General features: G+C 34.2%; 1 protein-coding gene across 1 annotated transcript in view; it reads right to left on the bottom strand.

The window, feature by feature from the left end:
- Positions 1-239: 239 nt before the first annotated feature.
- The window catches only part of vg (transcription factor vestigial), a 681,469-nt gene continuing 657,176 nt past the window's right edge, over positions 240-24,532 (bottom strand). Inside the window, exon 6 of the mRNA XM_069830334.1 lies at positions 240-1,309. Within this exon, the coding sequence (XP_069686435.1) occupies positions 1,284-1,309 (26 nt within the window). The 3' untranslated portion in view covers positions 240-1,283. The remainder of the gene's footprint in view (positions 1,310-24,532) is intronic.

Below are 24,532 nucleotides of genomic sequence, written 5' to 3'. Positions count from 1 at the left end.
GTATATTACTATTATATAGCAGATCAGTGATTCTTCGTTACTGTACAGACAGTAGCATCGCTGCTGGGTGAAATTTCTTCATTAATGTAAATAGTAGTTGAGTGTCAGTAACTTACTGTTACCATGACAGCAGCGGAGCGGGCGAATTTAAAGAACTCCATCCCAAATCTTTGCAGAACAGCAGACACCTGTAGTTTACGAAAAAAAATCCGTTGTACAAAGACCAACAACACCTTCAGTCTTGATGAAGCAAGTTTTGAGATCAAATCTACAGTTTATTAATGATTATCCAAATACATTACAGATAAAACAAGACAGTGTTTTGAAACTGAGTCACAGATTTGTAACAGTACATTATGCAACGAGCCTATAATGATAGTAATTAAGACGCGAGGATGTTTATGAAACGAGCGCAAACGAGTTTCATAATTTTCATACGAGAGCCTTAATTACCATTATAGGCAAGTTTCTTACGACTATTTATGCTCGACCATATTTCTAACTTGAAATTATTCATAAGTATTCATGTTATTCTTATGTGACTGGGGAGCGAACTGACCTTCTGCAATCTCGTAAATTGTGAGATTTGCGCAGACGCGAAAGTATTGATTTTTTCCGGGCAACGAATGTCGACGACCTTGATATAAATTCGAGAGTAAGATAAACGTTAAACTTGATATAACCTTGAAATTGAATTCGACATTGAAAAACGAGATGACAAATTGAATTTATTTGAATATTATTTACAAATAACGTTAATTATTATAGTAACAGGACATAATCTTCTGAGACAGTATTGGATTTCCAGCCTGCGTGACGTTTTGCTAGTTGTCTTTCGATTGCATATCCGAGAATGATCGAAAACCTGAACTTTAATGAATAGGTGTACTTTAATGACATGCATTAAAGGACTTCCACCAGGTGTATAATTACTACATTTCGGCATGGTCGAGCATAAACTTACTTAAATAATATAGCCTTACTCTAAAAATGAGTCACCTAGAATCAAACTGCACTTTATTTAAAAATCTGATTTGCCATAAAATACGAACAATTAATGCAGTTACACTTCAAACGGTGATTTTACTACTGAAGTTAAGGCAGATAAATTCCATTTTGATTCCAAACTAGTAGTTTATCACATTCCCTGCAGAATTCTGCACTGAAACATACCTTAATTCCATATTTCATTTGATTCTAGGAGACTCAAATAAGTACACTGGTTGCTATGGCAACTGGAGACTTGCAATCTTCTGCTGTCTGTTGGAAATTCAGCAAGACTTCTAGAGCTTCCATGACGATAGTGGATCTGCAATGAAATATTCAACAATTAGTAGGCTTATACATTGATCAGCAAATAGGAATACCTTAATTTCATGACTTCAGTAACACTTTCCGGCTGGTTGCGCTAGTATTGTACACTGGGCTACAAAAGAAATTCCGAGTTGAAGTCGCTATCAATTTAAAATATTATCTTGTTACGAGGATTTCGCTTAGGAAACGAACGGGGTGAGTAAAAAGTATGGAACAATGCTTATAACTTTCTTATTTATAATTTTATGAAGAAACTGTTTATACAAAAGTTGTAGGATATCAAAGCAGGAATATTTTGAACATATTTTCAAGTACTGTGCTTTTCATTTATAAAGGCCATGCCAATGAATCTGTTTTTTTTAATAGCACCATGTACTTATTTCTCCATTTTAGGATTCTCCAGGTCTCAGTATGTACAAAATCATATATATTTTTTCATTTATAAACTATTATTTTGTAAAAATTACCTCTTTTGATGGCAATGTATGTGTACTGAATAAAGGGAAATTTTATGTTTGAGTACATCAATTTGAGGAGGCTTTGGATTAAACATTTGCAGACAAAAGCTAATAGAAACAAGTGAATAAAGCTAATAAAACAATTGAATAACAATGGTTAAAAATTAAACAATTTCAAAGATGGAGCTATGAATTTTTGGCAGTAAATGAGGGGCCATTTTGAGAATATTTTGTGAACTGAAATCAACATGTAATGCAACACAACAATGCTAATTTTTGTTTTAGTGGATTTTCTTGCTTTAAAATCCATGTATTGCATTACTGCTGCAGTTAAATTTTAATGGTGCATATCCTACAATGTGTCTTTTTTTTAATTATAAGTTTAAATAATATTAATATTGTTTTTCAACTGTTTTTATTACTTCTTTTCACTTGTTTCTACTGTATAAGTTTTGTCTGAAATTGTTTAATCCAAAGCCTCCTCAAATTGATGTACGCAAACATAAAAATTTTCCTTTATTTATCAGACATACATTGCCATCAAAAGAGGTAATTTTTACAAACGAGTAGTATATAAATGGCAATATATATATATATATATATATATATATATATATATATATATATGATTTTGTACGTACTGAGACCTGAAGAATCCAAAAATGGAGAAATAAGTACATGGTGCTATTAAAAAAAACAGACTCATTGTCACAGTCTTTATAAATGAAAAGCATGTTCAAAACATGTTCAAAATATTCCTGCTTTGATATCCTACAACTTTTGTATAAACAGTTTCTTCATAAAATTATAAATAAGAAAGTTATAAGCATTGTTCCATACTTTTTACTCACCCTGTAGAGATACACAGAAAGCATTGTACATAAACTCTATTATTGCTCTGTTATCATTACATAATAAAATTAATAAATTTTTTTGTTAATACAATATGAAACGTAACTGGCCTTATATATCGATTGTAACAATGACAGCATCTATGGAATAGTTAGGAAGGCTGTGGAATAACATATAAACTGCAGTTTCACTATTTTCGTGTAGTGTTCTTAGTAATGTTGTAAGGTAAAAGTATATGGATAAATATAAAATCAAGTCATATTAAATAATAATGTGAACACATTAAAAAAAGTCGTATTTACATGTTTTTATGCTCGACCATGCCGAAATGTAGTAATCATACACCTGGTAGCAGTCCTTTAATGCTTGTCATTAAAGTACATCTATTCATTAAAGTTCAGGTGTTCAGCCAATGACAAGTCAGCTTTGTACCGTTATAAAACCGCAAGTATCGATTATTCCCGGATATGCAATCGAAAGACAATTAGCGAAAAGTCACGGAGGAAATCCAATAGTGTCGCAGAAGGTTATGTTCTGTTACTATAATAATTAGCGTTAATTGTAAATAATATTCAAATAAATTCAATTTGTCATCTCCTTTTTCAATTCCAAATCAATTTCCAGGTTATATCAGACTAATGTTCATCTTATTCTCTGTCAAGGTCAATGACATTCGGCCTCGGAAAAAATCAATACTTTCGCGTCTGCGCACATCTCATATTTCAGGTCAGTTCGCACATAACCATAAGATCTAATTTTGAATAATTTCAAGTTAGAAATATGGTCGAGTATAAAAAGTCGCATGAAACTTGCCTATAATGGTAATTAAGACGCTCTTATGAAAATTATGAAACGAGCGCAAGCGAGTTTCATAAACAAACATACTTGCGTCTTAATTACTACCATTATAGGCTTGTTGCATAATGTACTATTTAAAAACTAATCTGAGGAAAATTGCTTTCCACCTTGTCATGTTTGCTAAAGTCCTCGGAAAACGATATATATAAGGTGGCCCGGGTTCGATTCCCGGTCGGGGCAAGTTACCTGGTTGAGGTTTTTTCCGGGGTTTTCCCTCAACCCAATACGAGCAAATGCTGGGTAACTTTCGGTGCTGCACCCCGGACTCATTTCACCGGCATTATCACCTTCATATCATTCTGACGCTAAATAACCTAGATGTTGATACAGCGTTGTAAAATAACCCAATTAAAAAAAAACGATATAATTTCGTACTGGCATTTCTTTTTCAGCCCAGTGTACTATAAATTACTCCAAATATTTTATTTTTTGTATCGACGGATAAATTAAATCACAGAATCTGTTATAGAATTGTTGAGGGACATGGGTATATTCCTTGTATTAATAAAATACTCCTTTCCATACTTTGTTAGTCGTCCCCCCCTTCTTGCTACTGCTGACTTCACAATGAGTAGGGTATGGAGAACTCGAAACCGAGTAGTACAACAAAGCATAAGTTTATTTACAAGGGTTACATTTTGACATTTATAGCTTTTTAAAACTGACAAAGTTATTAATTTTTTTGCTGGCCCATTTAAAACCTCCGGTATGCAATAGCTGTCAGGCATTTAAAAGGCACAATGTTGAAAGTGTTAACTTCCTGAAGTGAGGCCAGAAAGAAAACAAAAAGCAATTAATATGGCACAAATGTTAATCAACACGAAGGTGGATGTTTTGACGACCATGAAAATTAAAAATGACAAAATTGTGAAATTTGTTGTACTTTCTCATTAAAGAACCCCCAGTCCCAACTAATGAAAGTCTTGTCTTGTTTTGTATGTGTGATGAATTTTTAAAAACAGTTTCATACAAAATCTCTTCCTTTTCGAAATACAAAATCACTGCATAATTACACCAAATGTAGATAACCAGTGCCTCGTGAAAGACTGTACATTCTTTTTTTTTTTTTAGTAATATATATTAAAGGATTCACTGCGGGCTAAAGCAAGGAGATGCACTATCACCTTTACTTTTTAACTTCGCTCTAGAGTATGCCATTAGGAAAGTTCAGGATAACAGACAGGGTTTGGAATTGAACGGGTTACATCAGCTTCTTGACTATGTGGATGACGTGAATATGTTAGGAGAAAATCCACAAACGATTAGGGAAAACACGGAAACTTTACTTGAAGCAAGTAAAGCGATAGGTTTGGAAGTAAATCCCGAAAAGACAAAGTATATGATTATGTCTCGTGACCAGAATATTGTACGAAATGGAATGTACTTGATGCTGATTAATTATTTCTGAGCATAACAATCAAGGCTAATTTGGTTATGACATTCCTAACTGTTTTGTGGAAGCAATTGCGAAACATCAACGACAAAAGGAAAGTGAAAATATAAAATCAACAATATTGCTTTGATAGATGAGTCTGATTGGTTGAAATTCAACGAATTCTTATATTCCGTTGGTGCACGCGCGGAATATTGTTATAATATAATAATTTATCTTTGGAATTTGTCTTACGAAAGAAAGAAGAAGAAGTAAATCAACAATTTATATTAGTCTTTAAATTTCAATATTTTTGGAGCCATAAATATTTTAATTCATACGTAACATATTATTTTCAGTCGAATTATTTTCCTTAAGTCTTGAATACAGCCTTTGTTCAACAGTTAACACAAAGTTTCTGTAGGCTATATAGACAGTATGTCAAAAATCACTTTCTGTGGGCAAAAGGCTAGAAAATCGGGCAATTTATTAAAGATTTCGAACTATTTTTGTGGCATTAAAGTACATCATCTACATTTGGTATAATGAGTACAAGAAATAGACCAGATAAGTTATTAGGCCCACAGCTCAATAAGACTCATATAGGCTACTGTACGATCACTAAACTTAATCGGATCGGAGTTCAAGCTGCAGATTTTGGGCCAGGTTCGGATCTGGGCGACATTAGAGTTGTTTGTAGACTGCCTGAGGTCGCAGACCCCTGCGGTCTCGAGTTAGGTGAAATCTCACGGGAAATCGTGGCACGAGACATGCTTGGCACTCCTGGAATGGCACCTAGGAATGTGGCGCTGGCATATAAAGCACAACAAAAGCCGGAGGGACGCCATTGTTATTATTATTATTATTATTATTATTATTATTATTATTATTATTATTATTATTTGTCTCAGTGAAACTTACAGCAGAGTCCGTATATGCCAGTTTCTATCTGATGCGTTTCCAATTCACTGTGGGCTAAAGCAGGGAGATGCACTATCACCTTTACTTTTTAAGTTTGCTCTAGAATATGCCATTAGGAAAGTTCAGGATAACAGAGAGGGTTTGGAATTGAACGGGTTACATCAGCTGCTTGTCTATGCGGATGACGTGAATATGTTAGGAGAAAATCCACAAACGATTAGGGAAAACACGGGATTTTTATTTGAAGCAAGTAAAGAAATAGGTTTGGAAGTAAATTCCGAAAAGACAAAGTATATGATTATGTCTCGTGACCAGAATATTATACGAAATGGAAATATAAAAATTAGAGATTTATCCTTCGAAGTGGTGGAAAAATTCAAATATCTTGGAGCAACAGTAACAAATATAAATGACACTCGGGAGGAAATTAAACACAGAATAAATATGGGAAATGCCTGTTATTATTCAGTTGAGAAACTTTTGTCATCTAGTCTGCTATCAAAAAATCTGAAAGTTAAATTTATAAAACAGTTATATTACCGGTTGTTCTGTATGGTTGTGAAACTTGGACTCTCACTTTGAGAGAGGAACAGACATTAAGGGTGTTTGAGAATAAGGTGCTTAGGAAAATATTTGGGGCTAAGAGGGATGTAGTTACAGGAGAATGGAGAAAGTTACACAACACAGAACTGCACGCATTGTATTCTTCACCTGATATAATTATGAACATTAAATCCAGAGGTTTGCGATGGGCAGGACATGTAGCACTTATGGGCGAATCCAGAAATGCATATAGAGTGTTAGTTGGGAGGCCGGAGGGAAAAAGACCTTTGGGGAGGCCGAGACGTAGATGGGAAGATAATATTAAAATGGATTTGAGGGAGGTGGGATATGATGGTAGAGACTGGATTAATATTGCTCAGGATAGGGACCAATGGCGAGCTTAAGTGAGGGCGGCAATGAACCTTCGGGTTCCTTAAAAGCCAGTAAGTAAGTATTATTATTATTATTATTATTATTATTATTATTATTATTATTATTATTATTATTATTATTATTATTATTATACAATCCACAATGCACGTCCGCCGTTTTGGACTAGTGGTCAGCGTGTCTGAGTTTAAATTAGCCGGTTCGGGATAGAATCCTGGTTGGCATAAGTTACCTGGTTCAGTGTTTTTTCCGTGATTTTCCCTCAACTCGTTAAGAACAAAATAAATACTGGGTAACTTATAGCGTCGGACCCTAGCATTACCACCTTCATCTCATTCAGACCATAGCTGTTGATGAAGCGTCGTAAAATAAAATAGTAAAAAAATTAATTTTGTTTGAAAAAATACAAGAAGAAAAGCTCTGGATTGTTAAATCAAGCTGAAATACAGTAGAAAGAGCTAGGTCCAGTAAGATCAGACCTCAAGTAGCAGGTGTTGGCATCACCGAACTTCAATGGACTTTTCATAGACCACTTTGCAGTGTAGACAGAGAGGACTGACTTCATATACAAACAAATGAATAAAGCCTGGTCTGCTTCCTGTAAAGTGTTCATATATGAAATAACAAATTATTTAATTATTCTAGCTGGATAATTATCCTCCCTCTGACCGCTAAGGGTTCACTTTATGTCCCTACTTTGGTATGTCAGATATTTTTTATGCCAAGAGTCGCAGGTGCAAGAAACGAAAGCAGCAGCGTCGTATATGTTCATATTTCTTCTTCTTAGATTAGGCTAGAATATGGAACAAGTCAAAAAACTTAATAGTATTATAAAGTCTTAATTTATAGTCACAGTCTAGATGAAATATATACAGACGAGGTTTAGAATGTAGTCTACTAGTACAACACTATTAAAACATGCTTTGTGATCGTTATTTGTTTACCGCAAATGACGGCTTCGTCCAAACGTTTTGGTGAAGCTAACATTACTGAAATAGAATTTTAGTAAGTCAATTAATATTTTATCGTATTACAGTACTTTATTTCTTCTAATCTTTATATACTTTCTTCTAAACGTGTAAATAGGCAATTAAATCCCACTCGAGTTTTGATTTTCTCTAGATAAATCAAAACTTCTAGTGAGATTACTGTTGACTATTACACTTTTATACGTCATACTACTTTTGACCAATAAAACGGTACGAAAGGATGTCTTTCAACCAATGATGGTTGCTTACCGCGCAATTTTATGGCGTCCCTAGCATCTGTTTAATTTTATCGCTTCCCTAGCATTTGTTTGTTTTTATCACTACCCTAGCATTTGTTTCTTTGTTTGCCAACATTTCAAACTGCACGACGTCAAAAAGCAGAAAATTACAAACCACTCCAGTCGATGCACAGCAGTTTCAAATATGACTCGCATTGGCATTCAAGAACAAGAATTAATATGCATCTTCCCTGGAACCCTATTTACAAGTCAATGAAGAGCACCATTCGGAAATCCTTAATAAGTTGAGGAATAAACCATGTACATCAACGAGTTCCACTTGTTTTACGCACACGTCCAATATATCAACTGAACCACCAACTACTGAAACATTCAAATTTGAAAACTGTACTTTCAATAATTGCTCCTTTTAAAATTATTCATGTTTATTTCTTATTTTATCATCCTTAATTAAAACTTTTCTTGTATATTTCATCATCCCTAATTAAAACTTTTCTAACACTTGTTTATATTAGTTAGGTTATGTTATAGCTTCTGCTATATGATATAATGGATAGTTACGTATCAGAGATCGTTTAATACTAAGATTTATTGAAAATCATCTGTCAAATGACGTTGATTACTGGGATCCGGATAATTGAAGTGGAATGCAACTGATTTAATAAAAATTAAACTGAATCAACAAAGCCTTCTTGACTAGTAATCATCCACAGAGTTTAATGAAGATTCCATAGTTGGCACAACTGATAACAAGAAAATAGCTAATCATAATACACTACTCCCATCTAGCGTAATATATGTAATGTTGAGATGGTACAATAATACATTTGAAGACAGTTGTATTTTCGTAAGTTAATTAATCTGTTATTGTATTGGAGTATTTCGTTACTTGTAATCATTATAGGGGAGAGTTGGGTAGTATCGGATATCGGGTAATATCGGACAGTGAGTTTATTTCATCTACAACACGATGATAGCACCTGACTGACATGGTTACGCTTCTGTGATGTCGCATACAGAAACGTAACCATGTCATTCAGGTACTACCATATGATGGTAGATGAAAGAAATGCACTGTCCGATATTACCCGATGTCCGATACTACCCAACACTGCCCTATACTTTTCTAAGTCGATTAAATCCCACTCGAGTTTTGATTTTCTCTAGATAAATTAAAACTTCTAGTGAGATTACTGTTGATAATCTCAAGGCAATCACTGATTTCAGTCCGATATTTTTTTTCATTTTATTACTTTTTATCATTAAGTCTAAACTTATTAAGTTCTCGTTTCGACGTTCTGTTTTCAATCCAGGTAGGCCTACAGTTCAAATAATGTTCATTTCGTTTAATTATAATCGAATTTTGTTCAAAACAAATGTATATCGCATAGTTAGCCGTTATGTACAAAATTCACTTTTAATTTATTTTTTGCTATGTTTTACCTAGACACGAGATCAGATCCACAAATGATGCAATGCCTTCAGAAATGCTGACTGATAGCTCTAATTATCTTCTGAAGCGTCCTTCAGCATTGCTCCTGGACCTCTTCTTGAGGTTATGTCACTGAACTTAAGCTTTCAACAATTAAGAAAACAGAAAGTCTGAGAAATCAGGTATAGTATCTGGGTTTCCATTTCTTTTTTTCCCAGTGGTCTCTTTTTCTTCCTTTTCTCGGCCGTCTCTTGTTTTATTTGCAATCCCCAACAGACACATTTCCTAATTTTCAGTTTCTATTTTGTGCTACGCAGTCCTTGTTCATTCTCCCTTTCCGCTCCACGTCTTTCTTTTGTTACCGGCTCGGAGCCTTCTTCTGTCTCTGTCGTTGATTTCGTCGACTCATCTTAGTTGTCTGTGCTCGGTTTAGAGTTCGTTAGCGGTGGTGACACCTGGCGACAACTATCACAAGCTTCCTTTCAAGTTCACCGCCTTCTTGGTCACAAGCCATCAGTTTGAAAGCCTGAACCTGAATCATTTAGCGGTGATGTTAAAAGATAACCCAAAAGGAGCATACGGAGAAATAAAATAAAACAAAAAACAGTAGGGTAATACCAGAGAATACAGGCAAAACCTTTTTGTTTCGTTAGTTTTTAGTTCTGTTGCAAGTCAACTGCTTGGAAATATGTGATGCTGGATAGAATTACATAGAAGACGTCTGCTGAATTTCGGCATGCTAAATCAATTAACGATTCTTAATTTCGACAATATTCTGCATGACATTGTCAAGACTGATATAAAATATTTATTAACTAATTTTATTGCTTTTACAGGTAAATATATAAGGTTATTCAAAAGTCACTTGAAACTTTAAAACGTTATAAATGTATAAATATTATATATATATATATATATATATATATATATATATATATATATAATTTGAACTGGTAATGGAAATTACGGGAAAACGGCTGAACGGATTTTAATAGATGACCCCTCATTTTGAAGCTTGGAACCCAAAGTTTTTAAAAAAAATGGTAGTTTTCAGTGAAATATCAATTTTCCTGCATTATTTTCCTATTTTCCACAATCCATCTTTCTTCAGTTTTGAGAACTAATTGCATTTCAGCACGGCTGTGATTTCAGAATAAAACAAAACACGCACTACAATAAACAATAGCTATTACACGAAGGCCATGACCTGCAGGATTGCTGACATATTTAGAGTTCTAATTCAATTGGTTATTAAAAACTTCAAAACTTACTAAAAGTAATTTACAGGTCTGATTCTGCGGTGTGTAATTTTCTGAGTACAGCTGTGTATTGGATATTGAAATCTACAAAACTTGAGGTGGTTTGATGACAATATTACCATTAGGAATGAAATTTCATTACAGTTTATGCCATGATGTGACTATTTTTCATTAATTATGCATATTAATGCTATACTGATGATATGAAAGTGAAACGTTTTGGGATTATAAAAGTAGATATAGAGAATGTGTTAAATTAGATCTTCATTTGTATAATTTACTGAGTGGCAGCTGTTATATACTGTATATAAACTACAAAACTTACGTAAGATAATAATATTGTTATTAAAAATGAAATATTTCTATAGTTATTAATCAAGTGGGGTTGGGTCTTTTTCATACACTTAATGGCGGTGTGGTGTAGATACTTCTATGCGTCATTCTCTTCGGTAGTAGTTCGAGAGAACGCAAAAATTGCAGTTCCTAAGGAAACACCAAAAGGTATTACTTACTGATAAAATAAGAGGCCTACAAAATTTTGTAGTCTCCAGATCATTTCAGCATGATCTCTTAACAGGATAAAATGATTTTACCCTCTACATTTCAAGCTCTACATGCAGCAGCTATACCAAGATGCTATGTCTATTGTTCGAAAGCATAGCAAACCTGACTTTTACAATCCTCAATGACCTGAAATAGCTATTGCTTTACTTCCAGATGAAAAACCCACTGATCGCTCTGACATTGTTACTAGCGTTTTCGCGTTGAAACTCAAGATACATAGGATACATAGGTTCAAGATGAAGTATTTGGCATAAAAACTATTGAGAAGGAGTATGTTTCATTATTATGGAAGCAAATAACTTTCAAAAGTCTGGTGTTTTTCATTGAAAATAAATCTGAAAAATTTTTATTTGAACTTCTAATGAACTTAGTTTGCAGTATTTGCTGCATAAGCCACTAGTTAGCTATAATACCTAAATTTTACTGTTACTGCCGTTATTTCGAGGCTACAAGTCAACAATATAAAAGTGACTGTTAATTTAGAAGTTCGGAACATATTTTATGTCGATTATAACAACAATACATATCGATAGTAACATTCATACCATTCAACCAATAAGGAGATTGGCCCCTATAATGCATCTGTTCGGGTTTTACTATTAAATGTTAGGATACGGCTTGTTTAATGAAAGAGGAGTTTTTCTCAATATGTGGGAAAATTTAGAACACCTAGCAATTTAAGAGAAAGTCCATCAAATATTCATTATATGAGGTCTCGCCATCCTCATTGAATATTAATACGATTGCTATGTAGTAGTCAATGTGTATTATCATAATTAAATCGAGAAAAATTCGTTCCGGCACCGGGATTCGAACCCGGGACCTCTCAGCTCAGCGCGCTGACGGTTCTTTCCAACTGAGTTATGCCGGGACACGATCCACGGTGCCGGTCTAACTCCTCTCATCGTACTGTTTTACGGCCTACTACTTGCATTTAAACCTATGTAAGTCAATATGCAGGAGCACATATTTAAATGACTTTTATGGCCATATTCAACAACAGTTTGTGATAACTGTAATCATTTTAATACATCAAATATTCATTATATGAGGTCTCGCCATCCTCATTGAATATTAACACGACTGTTATGAAGTAGCCAATGTGTATTATCACCATTAAATCGAGAAAAATTCGTTCCGGCACCGGAATTCGAACCCAAGACCTCTCAGCTCTGCGCGCTGAGGGCTCTTTCCAACTGAGCTATGCCGGGACACGATCCACAAGTTTTTCTCGATTTAATGGTGATAAGAAAGTCCATGTTTAATTCATCATTAAGAAGATTTAACCAGGAGGTTTGAGGAAACTGGTTCTATTGCTGATAAGAAGAAATATGGAAGACCAATATGATATCACTGCTGTTAAAATGCTTCAGATAAATAATGAAATGAGTAGAACTAATTATTATAGAATTAGTAGTGTTAGTCATGTGTCCTGGAATCTTCAAGTAAGTTGTACCATAGTTTGGATAATTATAAGAAAACATTTTAGTCTGGACCGATATAAAATAAAACCAGTGTTCACATTCGAAGGAACTGACACGCAGAAAATATGAGTTTCTTTTATTTGTGCTAGTAAAAATTAGCTGGACAAAGCTGTCTGCACACACGAAGCATATTTTGTCCTCAATTGTGAAATTAACACAAGTAATTTCAGAATTTGATCTGAAAATGACCACCAGGTTTTAATTCAAATTCATGATTTGAAAAACATTGTATAGTGTGGTTTCAATTCATAATTTATCGTTGGTCAATATTTATCTTCGATTAATGCAACAATGAAATATAACTGTCACAGCAAACGAGAAAGACTACTACAATATGCTACAGAACTTCGCCACCCGTACACTGAGGAATCACGATCAGAAAAACATAATCTTCAAGCAAGATGGCGCATCGCCCCTATAATACAATTACGCAAATATTTGGCAATCGTGTTATCAGAAGGCACTTTCCAACAATATGGCCTCCACGATCTCCAGATCTCAATCCTGTCGACTTTTGGTTGTAGGGCTATCTTAAATAACGAATTTTCATTGCACATCTAACAATCCTATAGCAATAAATTGAAGGAAATTAGGGATATTCCAAGACTTTGTCTTAGAAATGCAGTGCACGGTGTCATAGGAAGAAATTTATCCGGAAATTAGACCTAATGCATATGAAGCATAACAATATTTTTCAGTAAGAAATATAACAGGGTATTTATCGAACCCCTATACTTGCGTGAAACGTTTATGCTGTTCGTGATTGTTATTATGAACATGGGTAGAACTGCAATGATATATGGAATTGGAAATAAAAGTCTGATATTTATTTTCATTTCTGTCTTCACACTTCCCGCATATAAATTTAACCAGGCAAAGCCTTCTTGTTAACTACTTCATAATCGCTTCCTCATTCCACGAGGCCTAGACTCCAGACAACAATGCAAATGATAGTCGAAACGATTCACACATCAATATGACGCCGATGAGTTTTCTGAAGTTGTAATGAATAATAATGTGTCGTTGCATACAATTGGATTCATTTGGAAATTAATACCACAGCTAAGTGCTTTAGAATTAGGCTATATTAAATTATTTCCGTCTTTATACTACCCGCATTTATTAATCACACCCATTTGTGTACGAATAGTAATGAATTCATTACGATATGGCAAATAATTTGTTTCTCTTTTATTATGTTTTATCACGGCTGGCTGGATTCGAAACCATTTTGTTTTAAACACAATGTCAGTCATCCAAGGTCTACTATAATTAATGACGTCACCATATTAACAAAAGAATGTGACCGGATTTCTCAAATTTCAAAGACATAAACGTTTTACGTTATTTTGATCATGTGCCGGTCTCTGGATCGGAAGGTTAGGCCTACACTTTATTCTCGTAACATTTAAAGGACAAATCAAAATGTCGTGTGAGATAATTAAAAGGAATAAGAGGCTGGATAACGCGAAAAATTCCTGAACAATTTTTAAATAACAAATCGCTATTGTTTTTAAGTAATAAATGTAATTACAATTGAGTAACTTATTACTAAATTCGCGACGCTGTTATTTCCGGCGTGACTCCGCCTCTTTGCTTACGCCTTAGGAAGTGAAGGCTCTATAAAGTCTAGGTAGGTAGTATCGCTCGCCATTTTTGTTCTTTCCTTCCCGAGCTACCATACGAGGAATTTATTTGCCACACCGTTAAACATTATCATGTCGTAGCTCCTATGATAATAAATCAAACCCACTGTAATTCAGCAAATAATTGATCGGCAAATAACGTCTTCGCCTGCTTTCTGCGAACGGCAACGAAAGAGCCAAAATGGCAGGCGATTATATTAAGTATTTATCGAGCCTTAAGAAATGAATAACGTCTTCATATGCGAATCACAAGACTCACACGTTTAAATGTAGCCGACCTGCAACGCGATTGGCTGCAGGAAATTAGAGCGACGGGACTATAACTCCCTAAACAGAATGAAATATGTTATGTGCCTAGCCATGATAACAAGAATACAATTAGTAATTAACGTTACAAAATACAAAGGTACCAATTAACAGTTCTTTGTTAGGCACGTGCACTTGAAAGCTTTAATACAATAACTTAAAACTATAATTTCATGTTAAGAAAGAGTAATATACGTTACAAGAGCGGTATGTTGACGTTTTCATGGTGGAGGAAAAGATTGAAAAAGCGAAACGTAGTTGACCTTTTTTAATTTCCGAGAACATGAAAACAAACATACCGCTCGTGTATCGTACATTATTTTGTGCGAAGATCGTTTATTACATACCTGAAAGACGAATTTCTAATTAGTTGCAATGAAATCTCCATCTTGGTTTCTGTTTAATGACGCCAACTTCGGAACACCAAAATATCTTTCTTCCACATTGTTGCTGTAAAATGTTTTCTGTGTTTACTATACTCCAGCAGGCCGTGATTTAAGTCTGTCTTTCCCCCCCCCCCCCAGTCTATAAATGCGAACTTAAAACAAACGGTAAGGTTATGTAATGATTTATTTTTCATTTTAATATTTTAACAATATTATTTATATAACATATTGCAGTAATAACATCGGCATCTGGAATCTCGTTGATTTTTTCACGGCTTCCTTAATGTTACTTGTATCAGGAATGCAATAAGTTTCGTGGAGTAGTAGACTTTACTTAATTTTTGCAAATATTTAAAAATAATAATTAACATTGCAATTTAGGTGAAATTGCAGTGGTAAGTTTCCAATTTATAATTATTACAATGTTAAACGTCTCTAAAAATAATATGTTAAAAGCCTAAAGCAGTAAAATGAATGTCGCGCTTAAGCGGTAAGAAGAGGGAAATTGTTATGTGTGTTACGTTGGGAATACTGAATGTGGTATTTCACACTTACCTCGTATTGGTTCTGTGCGGAAAGCAAGCAAATACGCACGATCTCGCACAAAAAGTATTGAACATATGGAGCTATTCCATCAAATGACCAGTTACTATAGAAACGCTAACCTACCACATAGCTTCTACAATGTACTAGCCAAGGCCCATGAAACCAATGCTTTTTTCTTAACGTGAATATAGCTACTATACCATAACATAAACTAAACGCATTAAGATTATGGATCTGTGAAATTTCTAACCTCTACATTTTTAAACCAAATAAATCTGAAATTTTACCACATATTTCTTACAATATGGATATGCAATACACAAATTTTCACTTCGAAATTCCAAATGGTTTATTTATAACTATAGTCCCGTCGCTCTTATTTCCGGCAGCCAATCACGTTGCAGGTCGGCTACATTTAAACGTGTGCGTCTTGTCATTCGCTATTGATGATGTAATGAATTTCCTATAGCTCGATAATTACTTAATACAATCGCCCGCCATTTTGGCTCTTTCGTTGGGGTTCGCAGAAATCACACGAGGACGTTATTTGCCGCTCAATTATTTGCTCAATTACAGTGCGTTTGATTTATTATCATAGGAGCTACGACATGATAATGTTTAACGGTGAACCAAATAGATTCCTCATCTGGTAGCTCGGCAACGAAAGAACAAAAATGGCGAACGATACTACCTACCTAGACTCTATAGAGCCTTCACTTCCTAAGACGTAAGCAAAAGGGAGGAGTCACACCGGAAATAACAGCGACACGACTTTAATTTTTGTTGTTTTGTTTTTAAATACTGAATTACAATTGTCCCAATTTTCAAAGTTTACGTAATTTTCATTAAAATTTATATTTAATTTATTCCTGATAGATATATATATATAATATGACACATGCTTTTCATATTTTTCCAATTACTTTTTGAGAAAAAAATACTTGCCCTTTCAGTTGTTAATTTTTCAGTTTTTTTAAACTTATCACCAAAGACCGAAACTTTGGCAGAATGCCTTTCTAATGTGTTAAATCCATCTTCATTTTGAAAGTAAATCTGTACGAATTATACCTTTGTGATTGAAACGTCACAGTTTTGTTGCCCTTTTTAATATAAATGCCTAATTTACGAAAGAAATGCTTTTTTACCTTTATTTGATTATTTACCTATTATTTATTAATCTATTATTAAAAATTGTCTACAGGTATATTTTAATTTATTTCTATAACCGCTACAATGAAAGTGACTTCACCGAATGTATATTATTGTCTTTCAGTCAGTTCATATTCTCTTTGCAACAATGAGTGCTGCCGTGCAAAAATGTATAACAGTAAGCGTTTTAATTATCGCTTGTGTTTATTTGACAAGGCAACAATGAGTGCGGGTCTAACGTTATTTTTAACGGTTATTTTTCTTTCAGTTTTCACTGCGACGTTGTTGTAGCAACATATCAGTACAACCAAACAAAAAAATGCACTTTCCAAGGCTACTGGGAAGAAGATTTCTTTGCTTCCAACAGTAATTGCAACATCGAGTCGAAAATCTCAATTTGCATTCGACTTATGTAAAGCTTTTCTTGCTGCCGAAATCCCTTTGTGGAAAGTGCAAGGTTGTGGGTCTAGTGCAAGGTTTTTGTAACTGCCTTTATTGCGTATTTTAGCTATTTATAATGCCTTTTTGCCTGCCTATTTTAGCTATTTATGATGTCTTTTTGCCTGCCTATTTTAATGATTCATAATGCCTAAACTTCCGGTCTCTGCTTATCACATTATCAACACATGGTGATTTCAATACTTTCAATAGCTGAAGAAAAGAGACGTGTCAGTTTCCATGCTTTTGTAGACTTCTGTGCAAAATTTCACTGAGATTGGAAAGAAACTGCATTCATTAGAGCAGTTTGAATATTACAAAATATTGAAAATTGGAAAATCTAGAAAACGGGTATCAAAGTACAGCATGTAGACCTACATAATATGATATATACTATCGATATCCCTCCTTTCTATACAGGTCTACCACACACATTTTTCTCCCACGTAATAGCACGAAATATGAACTGAATGAAAAGTAAAATTAGTTACAATGAAGAACAAAGTCTGTCAGAATGACAGCTGATTATCAGTTTAAAGGGCTGCAGCTCCACGCACACGCTGTCCCTTTAAATTCGTCCTGAGGGGCTTTAAATTGTCATAGGGCCAAAATAAGCACAGATTTATAAAACTGAAACATTATTTCATTTTTTAGAGTTACAAATAAAATTTCCGTTATTTAATGTTTTTTTTTTTTTTTTTTCATTATTTTTACCGATCCATAGCCTTAACACAGATATATAGGAAGATTTGAATAAACAATGAATGTTACGATTATGGTAAAAGAATTTGTCTTGCCAGGAGATGAAGAGTGTTATGTTAGGTATTTTAAGTTGATTATTTAATGACGCTGTATCAAGTCTAGGTTTTTTAGCGTCGATGATACTGGTGATAGCGAGATAATATTTTGGCGGAATGAGGCCCAGAATTTGCCATAGATTACCTTATATTTGTCTTGCGGTTAGGGAAAACTACGGAAAAAAATTATACAAACCAGCACGTGGAATATGTCATTCAGTTTCGGGATTGAGACCACAGTTGTGTTGGCTTGAACGTTTTTTGTTACCATTTACATATGGATAAACTGGATCTATGATAAGAGAAGTAATTAATGAAGGCCGCAATTTATAGCGACATTCAGAAATTAATACAAGCTCACAACAAATTTTTCACTATGGTTCACTTAAAGTCTTCGTACGTATCTATTATATTATACTAGTGGCTTGTGCAGCAAATGCTGCAAACTAAGTTCATTAGACGTTCAAATAAAAATTTTTCAGATTTATTTTCAATGAAGAATGCCAGACATTTTGAAAGTTATTTGCTTCCATAATAATGAAAAATACCCCTCTGAACGTTTTTTTAAGCCAAATACTTTTTTTGAACCTATACACCTTCAGTTTTTGAGTTTCTTCGCGAAAACGCAAGTTACAATATCAGGACTATCAGTGGGTTTTTCATGTGGGAGTAAAGCAGTAGCTATTTCAAGTCATTGTGGATTGTAGGTGAAAGTTAAAAAAAATTAGGTTTGGTATGCTTTCGAACAATAGACATAGCATCTTGGTGCAGCATATGCATGTAGAGCTTGAAATGTAGAGGGTAAAATCATTTGATCCTGCTAAGAGATCTTGCTGAAATGATCGGGAGACTACAAAATTTTGTAGGCCTCTTATTTTAACAGTAAGTAATACCTTTTGGTGTTTCCTTAGGAACTGCAATTTTTGCGTTCTCTCGAGCCAATACTGAAGAGAATGACGCATATAAATATCTACACCACACCGCCATCAAGTATATGAAAAAGACCCATACCACTTGATTAATAACTAGTTTTGTAGTTATATATAAAAATAGCCGCCACTCAGTAAATTATAGAAATGAAGGTCTAATTTAAGATATTCTCTACATCTACTTATATAACCTCATAACTTTTCACTTTCATATCAATGTAGTATTAATATATATATATAGGCCTATATATATATATATATATATATATATATATATATATATATATATATATATATATAATTAATGAAAAATAGTCACATCATGGCATTAACTATAGGGTAAACTACTTCCGTCATTGACTTCTAGCAGAATGTGGTGCCCACAAGTGGCGAAGTAACACGTTAAAGTACAGAGTGTCTAACATGCCCGACTGTCCAACAGACCCTAGTTTACCCTAATAATATTTCATTTCTAATGGTAATGTCATCAAACCACCTCAAGGTATGTAGATTTTAATATCCAATACACTTGCTGTACTCAGAAAATTACACACTGCAGAATCAAACCTGTAAATTTAGCAAGTCTTGAAGTTTTTAATAACCAATTGAATTTGAACTCTAGATATGTCAGCAATCCTGCAGGTCATGGCCTTCGTGTAATAGTCTATTGTTTCTTGTAGTGTGTTTTGTTTTATTCTGAAATGCAATTAGTTCTCAAAACTGACGAAAGATGGATTTTGGAAAATAGGAAAATTATGTAGTAAAACTAACGCTTCAGTGAAGGTTACTGTTTTTCTGAAAATCCTTGGATGCCAAGCTTCAAAATGACGGGTCATTCATTAAAATCCGTTCAGCCGTTTTCCCGTACTTTCCATTACCAGTTCAAATTATATATATATATATATATATATATATATATATATATATATATATATAGATAATAGGTAGGCCCTACAACGAGTGTTGATATTTTCTCGATAATTTAATTGAGTTTAATGAATTATGTTGTCATGATATTTTTTTCCGAGACCGAGTTTAGAAGCTCAATTAAATTATTACAAAGAAAATATCAAGCACGAATTGTATTCAGTGACATAATTCCGACCGAGGAAGATGTTATTTTGATTGGAATTTTTATAATATAATCATGATGTTCATGTTCTTGGCGCGTAATTGTAGTTGTTACTTTTTATTTAAACAAATTCAATTTAAAAATCGCTTGGCGGAAAGCCCAAATTCCATGGATACATTCAGAATTTTTCCTATCAAAAATGATTTTTAAGACACTGAAAAATTCATCAGTTTTATAAGAATTTTAGGAAGAAATTTGAAATGGAATTTCAGATATGTGACTTACCGATAAGTCAGAAATCACGAAAAATTCTTTGCCAAGGATAATGACCCCAAGGTCGGCCCTTTTATTCGAAATATGCCGAGAGATGCGTGATAGTATTGATGTAGTTCTCTTTTAAAGGCTGAAGAGTAGATGAGTAAGTGAAATATATTCATTATTCAATTTGTGGATATATGCGCATTTTCTTTCCCACATGATTTTTCTCCAGTCGTGTGTTTTATGCAAATTCCCCCGCTCACCGACACTGTACCAGTAGCCACGCTATTCCAGGAATGTGTATAGATAAAATAGTTACCTGACATTCAAATCTCAGCCTTTAGTATTGGGACTCCAGACCGACAAAAAAACAACCAAACAGATTAGGGCTTCCAATACAAGAATTATAAAAAAATAGTGAAATAAAAGAAGTTGGTGTCCGTCACGTCGGAGACAAACACACACAAATGGGAGCTACGGCGAGGTTCACGCGGGAAGACCCCAGCAACTTACATCAGTACGAAGTTGTCTATTATTCCACCAAACATCTCCACAATGGTAAATAATATAATATGATAATAAAGGAATTTTAATAGAGCAAACTTGGCCAATTTCGTGATATTTTTATTTAAATTTACCACGAAATTATTCCAGAGAAAAATGCAACTTTGATCATATATAGTATAAATGCCAGAAGACGTACTATAACATAGATTATGTTCACTGCGCTCTTGCAGTAACGTGAGTGGATTTTTTGGAAATTAGTTGAAAAGTTGTGAGATCTATAGCATGGATAAATATATAATAGGATGCGAAACTGCGGTCAACACCATCTGACGCCAGGGGGCTCAAATAAGGTGATCAGCGCCCGACGTCATAGGTGGTGAACATTAGAACTACGTGTTGGGTACGTTAAACTCTACAGTGAACTTCATATACCCTTCCTGGTTGCTCATATTCAAGATCTACAGACTACATACAGGAACAAGCTACTTCATCATGCCAACCCTTTACTAAGAGACATAACATAAATTCAAACAGATACTTCCGTCTTTGATGGTCTTAGTAACCAATTTTCTTTAGCAAAACCTATTTACATTTCAATTATAAAATCATATTTTTGTAAAAGGCAAGGGTCCAAGAGCCTGGTACTTTTAATAAAAACATCTTAAAAAAAAAAAACAAGAGTTCTCTATTTATCCGTTCGTTCGAGACGTTGCTCGAGAAGACAAGATGGCAGACAGAAAGTTTCTAATAAGTGGACATAAAGTGGTACTAAGTATGTCTGTAAGCAGTTTATGTTAAACAGTGATGTTTATGGACGTTGTAAAAATAGTGTCGTTGAATGTATTGCCAAGTAATAGTGATATAATAAATTGAACTTACTTACTTACTTACTTACTTACTTACAAATGGCTTTTAAGGAACCCGAAGGTTCATTGCCGCCCTCACATAAGCCCGCCAGCGGTCCCTATCCCGTGCAAGATTAATCCAGTCTCTATCATCATACCCCACCTCCCTCAAATCCATTTTAATATTATCCTCCCATCTACGTCTCGGCCTCCCTAAAGGTCTTTTTCCCTCCGGTCTCCCAACTAACACTCTATATGCATTTCTGGATTCGCCCATACGTGCTACATGCCCTGCCCATCTCAAACGTCTGGATTTAATGTTCCTAAAATTGAACTATCTAAGTAATTTTTGCAGACTTTTCCATTGCGCTGTGCAATAAATATCCAAAGAATACAATCCCAATTATCTAACCTTTTGCTTTATTTCTGTCTCTGTCTGGTTATATTTTAATTGGGTAGTGTAAAATAGATCGTCTCTTTTATCTTCCTGTTGGCTCCGGTAAGAATCTTCAGTGGAAGATTCTGTGGCGAATAAAAATGTAAATGTTTTATTTTAAATTGGATTAGTTTGAGAATAGGGTTGAGGGAAGGAATACTTTCTGCATAGTTTAACATTTTCGTCACTAGGTGCACTGCTAAATGCATGGAGTAATTAGATTTTATTTTCGCAACTTGGTGCGCTGCTAGATGTAATAAGTTCTCTACCGCCCAACAGGTGGCAGAAAGATCAATTTCTACATTAGCGCCTCTAGCATGTGTTGCGGGAAACTCAGTAAGTTTCGCATCCTATTATATATTTATCCATGTCTATAGCTTTGAATTTGTGAGTGAATACAACATCCGATTTCCTTTGCTAAAAGAAGAGTTCTTTGCTGTGTTTTGTGGTCCAAATTGTTTTCAATGGTAAATATTAACATTGTATACTTCTTGGTGAAAAATATATCTTATCAATGTACTGATTATGTAACAGAACCTTATCTTGGAAGGGTTGTTTTCTTAAAGTTTTTCTCATTCCACGAGGCCATTTTTTATCTTCAAATCCTTTCTATGCTATAACAACGCTCTCAAGTGGAAGAAATGTCAAATGCAAGAAACATAAAACATTTGTGTGTGTATTCATAGCATCTCTGATATAGGGTAAACTAGGGTCTGTTGGACAGTCGGGCATGTTGGACACTCTGTACTTTAACGTGTTACCTCGCCACTTGTGGGCACCACATTCTGCTAGAAGTCAATGACGGAAGTAGCCACGAGTGGGGCGAGGTAACACGTTAAAGTACAGAGTGTCCAACATGCCCGATTGTCCAACAGACCCCAGTTTACCCTATTGTGCATCTCGAGAATGTGGAAAGAAATACAATATAAATGATATGAAAGAGACAATTGATTGTGTATTAAACAAATGAAAACTGCGCAGAGAAAGCTCGTCTTTTTCTTGGCAAGTTCGACGAGAACCAGAAGGGACCAAAGTAGCAGTCAATGAGAATGACATTTTCAGTCTCACAGTGAGTTAAAAGAGGTAGACAACGAAACTGCAATATCTCCAGGAGCAAAACAAAGAAGATATGTTCTTAAAGAAAAGCCAAATGATAAGCCTGATGTTTTTTTTTTATCTTGCTCAGGAAATTTTGAAGACGCCAACCGTGGTGAAAGATGCGTCGGTAGTGATCAGTGGTTTCATGAAATACATATGTCAAAACCTTTCAAAATATCGAAAGAATTTTACTTAATTGATTGGATTGTAGGTATGAATATGATGAGGAATTTAAAATTTCACTGAATATGCCGAAATATTTTGAATTTAAAGACTATCACGAAAATACCCTTGTAGGATCAAAAATTATACCAACCATTATAGAGTACTAATTTTTTGTTTATTTGTATTACTTGTTTGTAATTATGTACATTTATTTAAGGTAAAATGCTGACATGTAACTTCCTGAAATCTAAAAATGTAGGTACATTAAAGACAATTTTCTTTTATTTGAACATTATTTTTGCATCAAAATCTTAGTAACCCGAAATTAGCCAGGTCTGCCCTAAAATCTAGTATAAGTTTAATGTTTATTATTATTATTATTATTATTATTATTATTATTATTATTATTATTATTATTAATCTTGCTCTCAGGATAGGGACCAATGGCGGGCTTATGTGAGGGCGGCAATGAACCTTCGGGTTCCTTAAAAGCCAGTAAGTAAGTAAGTAAGTAAGTAAGTATTCATCATCATAATCTTCCTAACAAGTATTAGATCAAGTGGCCTGTTACGGTCTCAAACTAGAATTTTCAGTCCATCTCTTCTTTGGACGGCCTAGAGATCTTTTGCCATATGGATGGCAATGAAGCAGTTCTTTTGGAATTCTGCATCGATTCATTCGTTCGAGATGGCCCTTCCACTGAAGTTGATATTTGCTGATGAACTGTATAATGAGTTCTATTTGAAGTTCTTGCATTAGGTCCTCATTTTTTTTATGATCCCAGCGAGTATATCCAGCTGTTGCTCTCATAAACCTCATCTCACTTGCTGTTATTCTACTGACATCTTTATTCTTCACAGTCCACGCTTCACTACCATAGCTTAATACTGGGTGTGCTAAGGTTTTATACAAGCCTATTCTTGTGTGTCTATGTACTAGTGAAGGTTTCATGATTTTATTAATGATCCCCATTGTTTTATTATATTTACATATTTTTTCAGCAATATCTACTTCATCATAAGGTGATAGAGTATAGCAGTAAGTATTATTATTATTATTATTATTATTATTATTATTATTATTATTATTATTATTATTTTTGTTGTTGTTATCCTCTGTAAACTTAGATATTATAGGCCTATGAAATGTAATTTAATGTTTTTGAACTGCTTTAATAAACAGAATGAAACCTAGGCCTACATTGATATTAAATCAGATTAGAGAACATTGACTGAATAACAGATAACAATTACGTTGCTGTGTGACGTATACTAACAAC

Source organism: Periplaneta americana, chromosome 7 (assembly GCF_040183065.1).
Source record: "Periplaneta americana isolate PAMFEO1 chromosome 7, P.americana_PAMFEO1_priV1, whole genome shotgun sequence".
Taxonomy (NCBI): domain Eukaryota; kingdom Metazoa; phylum Arthropoda; class Insecta; order Blattodea; family Blattidae; genus Periplaneta; species Periplaneta americana.
This window is presented reverse-complemented; position numbering and strand designations above follow the sequence as displayed.